Below are 9630 nucleotides of genomic sequence, written 5' to 3'. Positions count from 1 at the left end.
CGCAGCCTCACCAACTTCAACTTCTACCACTTTTCCCTGCTCCCCATGCTCCAGCCACACTGGCCTCCTTCCTCTGACAAGCACGCTTCTGCCCCAGGGCCTTTGCACCGGCTGCTTCCTCTGCTTGGAATTCTCGGCCCCTCGATCTCTGTACAGCTCGCTTTCTCACTTTCCCACTTGATTCATGTTTTTGCTCAGATGCCACTTCTTCAGAAAAGGTCCCTCTGACTATCCTGTTGAAAATAACCCCTTGTCCGGTTCCCGGCTTTATTTTAATTTACATGAGACCTGCTATGTGCCGGGCAATCTTCTAAGCCAGAATTAACTCATCTTCCTCACAACACTGCCTCCCTGAAATTATATTTCTATTTCATTTGTCTCTAGCATCTCTCCTCCACTACAACGTCCGTTTCAGAGAGGCATGGTTTTGCCCGTGGCACCCACCACCTGGCATAGTGCTTGGCCCGTAAGAGCTGTTCGATAAACACTTGCTGGATGAGGGGACGTCCTCTCCCTTCATCTTGGCCTGGCCAAACGCAACCTGGCCCCCAGCTCAGCTCCACTCCAGATCCCCAAGATGCTAATTTAACCAGAATTCACAAAACACCTGCTTGGTCTCACCCTCTTCACGTGACAAACCCATCAAGGATGCTCCTACAGGACAGGCTCAGAGAGGGCAAATCCATGGCCAAGGTCACACAGCCAGCCAGTGGGGCAGCTAGGACTCAAACCAAGCCTTCTAACCTTAGTGCTCATCTATCTCCTGTGAAAGCACAACTCCGACTGCCCGAGTCCGGTGGCCCTCCGATGGGACAGCAAGGTTAGCCCGGTTCGTTTTCTGGATGTGAGTGTGAGTGTGTGTGTCCATGTGGGCACACGCTGTCTCCCCAGCTGGACTGTAAATTAGTGCCATGTGTGTTTCTGCATATCTGCCAGCCCCCACTGCCACCTTGCCTAGCACGGGCCCGGAGCATCTCTTTCAGCTTAACCAGCAGTTCACTACACTCCTAGAGAACCTCACATTTACTGGTGCGCTAGCACTCATCTCACTGTATTGCAACTATTTGTTTACACATCTGCCTCTTCACCAGACTGCGAACTCCCCCCACCCTCCCGAGGACAGGCGCCGTGCGGTGTCTGATGTACCTCACAAGCGGGCACACGGTAGGCGCTCAAGAAATGTGCACGGAAAGGATGAGGATGGAGGATGTGACGTCGAGTCACTCAAAATTCAGTTCGTAAAAGTCATTCGTTCACTCGTGGAGTCGTTCAATCTATCTCGAAGCAAATACCTGCTGAATGTTCTGAGTTGGGTGCTGTGCGTGGTCTTGGGGGAAATCAAGGCATCTGATCCACCATTCATTCAATCATTCGTTCACTCACTCATTCATTCAACAAAGAGACATCTAAGCCTACTCTACGCTGGGGCCTTGGGACAGAGCGATTCATCAGACTTAGGCCCTACCCCCTGAGGAGCTCACAGCCTGGATACGGGCCTGATCTTCACCACCAGAGGCTAGACGGGCATGCCAGGAGGCCAGAGGGGCAGAGAGTGAGGAAATCTTTCAGACCCAGCTCTGGGCCTTGGGAAGCTTAAAGTCTGGGAGGGAAGACAAGGGGAGAGAAAGTCGGAAAAGAACTTGCGTTTGTCAAGCATCTATTTGCTAAGCACCAGGCCGAGAGCAAGCAAAACATTCACACCCTTGACCCTTTGCAAGGTAGGTGTTACTGACCCATTTCACAGATGACAAAGGAGAAGCACAGGGCGGGGAAACGGCTGGCTCATCCGACCCACTTAGAGTAACTGTTCCCTCTGGATAACGACATACATGCTACGTTTCCCCTATTCCGATTACTGGTATGGTTTCTGTCTCCTGACCTGATCCTCACTGATAACGGCAATGATAATTATTATTTTTATAGCTGCCTTCTAGGGGTGAGCACTTAATACACATGACCTTTCGTCCCCTTCAATCAGCTGACGTTATTCCCATTTCCGAGAGCGCGACGGAACCTCAGAGAGGGGACGACGGGACTTGTTTGGGGCATCCTGGCCTGCGCACAGGCTACTGAGTCAGAGAATCCGGACACGAGGCCCGTGTCAGGGAGTAGGAGAGACAGATGCACTGGCGGGGGGTGGGGGCGGGGAAGTGACGGCAATCTGACAAACTCTGAGTTCTCCCTCTGCGGGCGCAGGCTGCTTGCTGCCACAAGCCAGCGCGTGGCTACCTGCCACGTCCTGGCACTGCAAGTTCTGACGAGCCAGAAGGGACTGGGGCTGTTCTGGAAGACTTCCTGGAGGAGGGGGAAGAGGCTGATGGATCAGCCACAGCATGCCAGGCCCTGGCCTCCGAAGTCCTTGCAGCAACCGTCTAAGGGCAGGGAGCCTTGGGAAGCAGGTGGGGAGACTGAGACACCGGAGGGGAGGCTGACCTGCCCAGGATCGCCTGGTGCACAGGTGGCAAAGTGACCGGGGTCAGCAGGCTAAGAGCCTCGGCTCTTGCCAACCCAACTGGCCACTACATCACAGCTGGAGTGGGTACGCGAGACCCCCCCACCCCCCGCCAGTTCTTTACTGTTCACCTCCACTCACAACTCCTGAACTGCGGACTGTCCACCCAGCCCTGAATTGCTACAACTTGCGACACACTCTTGTCCCCTTCGGGGGTTGTGGTTTGGCCTTTCCCCTGTCCCCTGCAGTGGGTGATGCTCCCCTGGCAGCTGGAGACCCATTAGAAATAGGACCCTCAGGGATTAACATATACACGCTACTATATGTAAAACAGGTCATCGACAAGGACCTACGGTACGGTACAGGAGCTCTACTCGATATTCTGTAATAACCTATATGGGAGAAGAACTTGAAAAAGAAGGGATGCATGTCTACGGATAACTGAATCACTTTGCTGTACACCTGAAACTAACACAACATTGAATGTCTGCTCTACTCCGATATAAAATAGAAATTAAAAATTAAAGCAATAGGACCCTTGGAGTTTCTTGCATTTCCAGGAGCAATCCCGACTCTCTCCCCTGTTTTTCTGGCACAGGCTACGCCCTCTGCCTGGAACACCCTTTCTGCCCTCTTCTACTTGGCCAACTCATCATCTTAGCACTGATGGCACGTCCTCCAGAGAGCCACCTTCACCCCAGCCCCAAGGCCAAGCCCAGCTGTGGGCTCCCACAGGGACCTGGATTCCCGGTGACCGCCCTCTGAACACTCGGGATCATAACGGCAGGGTGTGTCCCTTGATGGAGGGGCTGCCTGTCTTAATCACTACTGTGTCCTCAGCACCCAGGTCTGAGCCTGACACAGGGAAGGTGTTCAGGAAATATCTGCTGAATGAATGAATGAAATAGCGAAAGAACAGAGGGCACAGGGAGGCTGGGAGGCTGGAGTCGGGAGGAGGGCCCGGGGCGGGCGCTGCAGGGCAGACCTTATTGTAGAGGGCGCAGATGTGCAGGGCCGTGTTCCCCGAGGCGTTCTGGGCTCCAGGCTCAGCCCCATAGAAGAGCAGGTGTTCCAGGTGCTGAGAATGGCCCCTCTGGCAGGCCTGGAGAGGATTGGGAGTGGAGGAGGCTGGAACAGACCCACCTGGCCATGGCATCTGCCTGTCTCCTTCACCTCGAGGTCAGGAAGCTGTACATCCACCTCCCCTTCTCCTTTCAACCCCCATTCCTGCTTAGGAACTCACGCCGCCAGCTTTGCAAGTCCTTCCAAGGCCCAGGGCTCTGGGCTGGCTGCTCGGGAGGGTCGAGAGGCCATCCCCACTCATCTCAGGGATCGAGGTTTCCAGGTCCCACGCCATCCCCTTTAGGGTCCCGGTGTTGACGCCCTCATCTTTTCCTCTTTGGGGACCATGCTACTCCCACCCCTCCCCTCTGTGAGGACCCCAGCATCTGGGGCCCTAGCTCCTTGGACCGGGGTCCCTGATCCCTGGGCCCCCTCAGGGTCCAGCAAACCACCCATGCAGCCCCCAGCCCCTCCTGGCCGAGTCAGGAGCACCTGGTGGATCTCCTGCCAGCCGTTCTCATCAGCTATGCCCAGCTGGGCCCTGTTGTACAGGAGTAGCTCACAGCAGCGGGGGTCGCCCCCCACCATAGCCGTATGGAACAGAGGAGTCAGCCCCCGGCGGTCCTTGTAGTTGGGGGAACCCCCAAGATCCAGGAGCGCCTAGGAAGGGAAAAAAGAAGACAGTCAGACACGTACTGGCTCACGCAGAAGGGCCAGTGGGGAGGGGGGTCCTGGGTAACCCACACTGGCCAGTACCAGAGCTGGCTGTGGCGTGATGCCCTTGAGAGACCTTGATGCTGGCCCTTCCCCTCTCAGAGCCTCTCGTCCCTGTGAACTATGAAGGGATTGGGAAGATGCCTCCAGAGGACCCTCCCACTCTGAAATCCTGCCCAACCTTCCCCCACGGGCGACGACGTTCGGTGAGCCACTGAAGGAGCCTAATGCCTCAGTGCCCACCTACTCAATAGGCTGGTTTGGGGGACAAACGAGAGAACGGAGTCTGAGTGCAGGATGGCCCCTGGCTGGGTGGGAGGTGTTCTTAGGACCGGGATCCTGAGGACGAGGCACAGAAGGAAGTCTGGGAGGGGGCAAGCTTGGGTTAAAGCCACTTGGGCCAGCCTCGCAGGGGCTGGGGGCTCGGGGGCAGGGAGCGGGCCCACTCAAGGAACAGCTCTGGGCCTGGAAGGCCGGCAGCATCGAGCACGTTAGGAAAGCCCTGTGTGAGGAGAGTCTGCGGTGGCACCGTCCAACAGAACATTCGCAACGTTTGTGGTGACGGCAACAGTCTACAACCGCACGATCCAATATGGCAGCCGCGTGTGGGCTACTGAGTGCTTGCATGTGGTTAGTAAGCCTGAGAAACGCAAGTTTTAATTTTAGTGCATTTGAGTCCATTGACATCTCCACAGCCCCATGTGGTTGGTGGCCGCTGGACTGGACAGAGCAGGCCTGGCGGGTAGGGGTGGGGTGCGGGCAGGTGCGGGGTCTGGGGGAGGGGTGTACATAAAGACGGTCTGTCGATTCCAGGGCTGTAAGGCAGACCTCTGTGGCTGGTGTTTAGGGATCTTCAAGAAAGGGGTGGAGAAAGCAGAAGAGGCTCCGTTAAGCTGGAGCATCTATGAATCCTGGTGTTTATCGAGAGCTCTGGGGGCGGTCTAGCCTGACCTGTGCGTGAAGAGGGATCAAGTGCCCTTGGGTGGGGGGAAAAGAAGCCCGTTTTAAAATTAGACCGGGCGAGCTGACTCCGTGTATGTATTTTGAGGGTCTACGAGGTTCGTCAATTTGGGAAGGCACATTCGAGAACCTGCACTGGAGGAGGGGGCTGTGAGAGAAGGGGGTGTGTTTGGGGGGTGAGCTGCTAGGTTGGGAAGGGTAGATGGAGAGGCTGAGGGCCAGTGTCTGGAGGAGACAGATGAAGGGGCTGTGTCTGCAGGGTGTGTATGGAGGAGGGTCTGTATCTGGGGGCACAGCAGGGAGCTCACTCTGCATTTTAAAGGCCACCAGGAGAGTCTACAGGTCAGGGAGACAGAGGTAGTGGTATAGAGCTGGGTCAGAGGGAATGGAGAAGTTCTGGGTGTCAGGAAATTAACAAGATCTACCTGCGTGTAGGGCAAGGGTCCATGTGACCATCAACTACAGCTGATCGTGAGCCCTGAGCTGGGGCGGGTGGGCGCTCCTGGAGGTCCCAGGAGGGCATCAGATTCAGTTAGAGGAGTAGCAATGGAGGAGAGGTGGAGGAAGGGTCTGGGTCAGTTGGCCCAATGCAGTCTGGGCGAGAAACATGGTAATTTGGGGGTGCCTCTGAGCTCTGGGGAGGGTCCCGGGAGGATCTGGCACCTCACCGTGAGAGCGAGGCAGTGACGGGCACACGCGGCCTTGTGTAGCGCTGTCATGCCATCCCGGGCCCGGAAGTCGATGTGGGCCCCGCCCAGGCACAGGGTTCGAATCACCTCTACAGAGCCTTCTGTCTGGGCAGCCAGCGTCAGGGGGGTCTCTGGTGGGGGCGGACGGGAAAGGCCGGTCACATGCAACCCCTAGGCCTTGTTCTTAACTCTCCAGCCCTCCCAAAGTGCCCGGCCCCCACCCTACCTCCTGAATCCGAGTCATGATAATTGGGGTCCAGCCCCTTGTCCAGCAGCCGTGCCACCTTATCGGATGTCCCGAGCTGTACGTACTCCAGGAACTTCTTCAACCCCGTCTGAGGTATAGACAAGAGAAGACAGGCCGGTCAGGAAGGAAGGGAGCAAAGCTGGGTTCTGGAGCAGTGCTGTCCAGTGGAAATACACAGGAAGCCACACATGTCATTGAAAAGTCCCTAGTAGTCGCCATTTTTTTTTTTTTTAAAAAGGAAGGGGAACTTTCAATTACATTCAAATTCACTTTAACAATTACATTCAAATTCACTTTAATGACCTATCTCTCTCTTTTTTTTTTTTTTTTTTTTTTTTTTGCGGTATGTGGGCCTCTCACCGCTGGAGCCTCTCCCCGCTGGAGCCTCTCCCGCTGTGGAGCACAGGCTCCAGACGCACAGGCCCAGCGGCCATGGCCCATGCGCGCAGCCGCTCCGCGGCATGTGGGATCCTCCCGGACCGGGGCACGAACCCGTGTCCCCTGCATCGGCAGGCGGACTCTCAACCACTGCGCCACCAGGGAAGCCCCTGACCTATCTCTTTTTAATCTACTATATCTACAATATTACCGTGTCAACAGGTAATCCACATGAAATTTATTAATGAGATATTTTACTTTTGGGAGTACTGAGTCTTCCAAATCCAGTGTGTATTTCACACTCACAGCAAGGCTCAGTTCAGACCTGCCACACTGCAGGTACCCAGGGGGCCGTATGTGTCTGGAAGCACCTGCAGTGGATGGTACAGGTCTGGACGGATGGAATATTCTGGGGAGGACAGAGACAAATGCATGGTGGAGTGGGGATGGGGATGAGAAGATGCCTGGGAGCTTTCTTCCCAAGTGTCAAGGATCCTTCACTTCACTTCTGACCAAAGCAGCCCCCTGGCTTCTTCCCAGCTTTGGGGGGACCAGAGGAGATGCAGGGGACATATAGTCTGAGGACTGGAGGGCAAGGAAGCAGGAGGATAAACGTGGATGGGGAGGAAAGCATCCTTGGATCTGGTAGAGATTTAGGCTCTGGGATTGTGGGAACTGCAGGGTGTCTATGAAACAGTCCCTAGGCAGAGGGATGCTAGATGTCAGAGTCACAGGCCAAGGAAGCGGGGCCCTGAGTGGATACAGGGGACCTAGGAGATGAGAGGGGAGAATCCAAAGATGAAGAAGGTGGGACCGAGGTGGAAATGGTGTGAGCCTGAGAAGACGCACAAGGAGGAAAGAGAGGAGATAAAAAAGGCTATGGTAGGGTTAGCAGGGGCACTTGGGGTTGTCCCAAATGTGACACAGCATCCCAAGTTAAGTGGGGGACCCTGGCAGAGGCAGAGAAGGCTTGGAGGGCTGTTGGGAAGAGATAGGAGAGAAAATGGTTGGGCAGGGAGCTCCAGGTGGGAGGGCAAGTGTCAGCAGGGTTCTCTCACCTTCGTGTGCAACTTGGCCAGCTGCTTCTCATCCAGGTTGGTCTGTTTGTAAACTCGGGTCTTGTATCGGAACTGAGGCCAGGGGTGGGGTAAAGGGAGAGACAGAGACTCAAAATCAGGGGTCTGGACCCCCTTCTGAGCCAGGAGTCAACTCTGGGTCAGGGTGGAAACAGCCCCAGAGCCTTGGCTGGGTGGGCAGAGCGGTGCTAGGCCACTAGGGGCATGTGGACTGCAACCCCTAGGGAGTCTGGACCCCATGGGGAAGGTTCTAGAATACCTACTGTAATTGGGCATCCTTTCCCACTTTGATTGATAATGGGAAGCTTGGGGCTGGAAAATGACTTGCCCAAGGTCACTCCACCGGTCAGAGGCAGAAGGCACGGTAATTTGAACTCAGGCCTCTCTGGCTCTGATTCTTAGGTGCCCCCCGAATCCAGAAGAGCCCACTGGGTTTTCCCTTGCCAAGGTCTTGGCTGGGAGAAAAAACGGGGAGGGGGCAGATGTGTCTCAGGACGTGTCTTCTGTCATCTGTGAAGGGGCCAGGAAGGCTGTGGGCCTCACCTCCAGGTAGGGCACCCCCTTCTCAAAGGACTGGGGGTACTCCCGCAGCAGCCGTTCCTCCTCCAGGAAGTTGGCATCGCGGCCCGACGTGGCCGGCTGGAACAGGCCATAGTTGAGGACATCCTGCAGGCTCTCGCTCAGGGCACAGAGCACCTGCTGCTTGGCCGTCCAGATGGTGGCATCTGGGTTGAAGCGCAGGCATTTCTGGTGGGGGAGGCAACAGGAAGGGGCCTGAGGTGGTGTGGGAAGGGGCTGTGGGTGATTCCAGGGACAGAGTGGGTGTTGGGGGCAATACGTGGGGGTCTGGAAATTGGGGGCCACGTGTAAGGACACCCAGCGCCAGAGGCCTCCCCGTGCAGGCTCGGGTCCCCCTCCCACCCCACCCCTCCTCCGGCCAGCGGGCTCACTGTCTGGGGCAGGTCAGGGATGCCAATCCTAAAGACCATCATGCTGAAGTGGGCGTCGTCTGGGACAGACATGGAGCGGCCCTGGAGGCCTCGAACCGAGGCCAGGCTACCAGGTCCCCCGCTGCCCCGGCCCCGGGTCCCCCGGGGGCCTCTCCCGGGCCCGTCTGGGGAGCTGTCGGACTCTGAGCCCCCCTCGGGACACTCGCTGGCACTGTGGCGTTCCTCGTCCTCGCTTGACGCGGGGCTGTGGGTCATCATGGGGCCACGGGGCGACGGGGGACGGCAGCATCACAGGCGGCTGCGGGGGGCCAAGGGCGGCTGTCAGACTAGGAACCCAGACCCCCTGGAGGCCACAGGCGCACTCAGTGGACAAATGGTCAAGGGCAGCCGCCCCACCCTGCCCGAGGGAGGCAGGAAGGAGGCTGGACACACCCCCCAGACACTCCTACAGCTTCCAAGCTCTAGCTCTAGCGCTCTCTCTCTCTCTCTCTCTCTCCCCCTCTCCCTCTCTCGTGCACACAAACACACACACACCAACCCTGCCATGCTTCCTGCACGTCTCCTTCCCTGCCCTTGGCCTTGCTCGCAGCCCCCCGCCCCTCCTGCGCCCCACTTTGCCGCTGACCCAGCGTGGTGGTGTCCCAGAAACCGCAGAATCACCGCGGGAGCTACTGGCCCACTTTGCCAGGCCACGGATAAGGCAGCTAAAATTAGCTGAGGACAGACAGGTGGGCGACCCACCGGCATCCTGCCCTCCTGGCCCCAGCCAGGGCCCTCACCTGAGATCCTCCCATCTTCCTCCTGGATAACTGGGGTGAGGCTGAGATGTAGTAATGGGGAGAGGATAACTGGGGTGAGGCTGAGATGTAGTAAGGGGGAGAGGATAACTGGGGTGAGGCTGAGATGTAGTAAGGGGGAGAGGGAGGTGCCTTGAGCCTAGGGTGGAGCTGGTGACTTCGCTGAAGTGTGGTTGACAATGTGTGCAGAGGGCTGCTGGGGAACCATCCCGGGGGCAGGGGCACTGAGATGGGGGTGCCACGGGGCAGAGTACCGTGCAAGGGGTGTGCCGAGGGGACCACAAGAAGTTGCCTGTGCAAGTTTC

At 57.1% G+C, this 9630-nt stretch overlaps 1 protein-coding gene across 1 annotated transcript in view; it reads right to left on the bottom strand.

Annotated features, from left to right (window-relative positions):
* The window catches only part of SHANK1 (SH3 and multiple ankyrin repeat domains 1), a 40183-nt gene extending 31397 nt beyond the window's left edge, over positions 1 to 8786 (bottom strand). Inside the window, 7 exon segments of the mRNA XM_024768221.1 lie at positions 3438 to 3554; positions 4007 to 4174; positions 5857 to 6008; positions 6104 to 6212; positions 7561 to 7632; positions 8122 to 8325; positions 8529 to 8786. Of these exon segments, the coding sequence (XP_024623989.1) occupies positions 3438 to 3554; positions 4007 to 4174; positions 5857 to 6008; positions 6104 to 6212; positions 7561 to 7632; positions 8122 to 8325; positions 8529 to 8786 (1080 nt within the window).
* Positions 8787 to 9630: the final 844 nt, after the last annotated feature.

The sequence above is a fragment of the Neophocaena asiaeorientalis genome, unplaced genomic scaffold, assembly GCF_003031525.2.
Source record: "Neophocaena asiaeorientalis asiaeorientalis breed wild unplaced genomic scaffold, Neophocaena_asiaeorientalis_V1.1 scaffold629, whole genome shotgun sequence".
Classification (NCBI taxonomy): Eukaryota; Metazoa; Chordata; class Mammalia; order Artiodactyla; family Phocoenidae; genus Neophocaena; species Neophocaena asiaeorientalis.
Note: the sequence above shows the minus strand (reverse complement) of the source record. Positions and strands in the feature narration are given on the sequence as shown.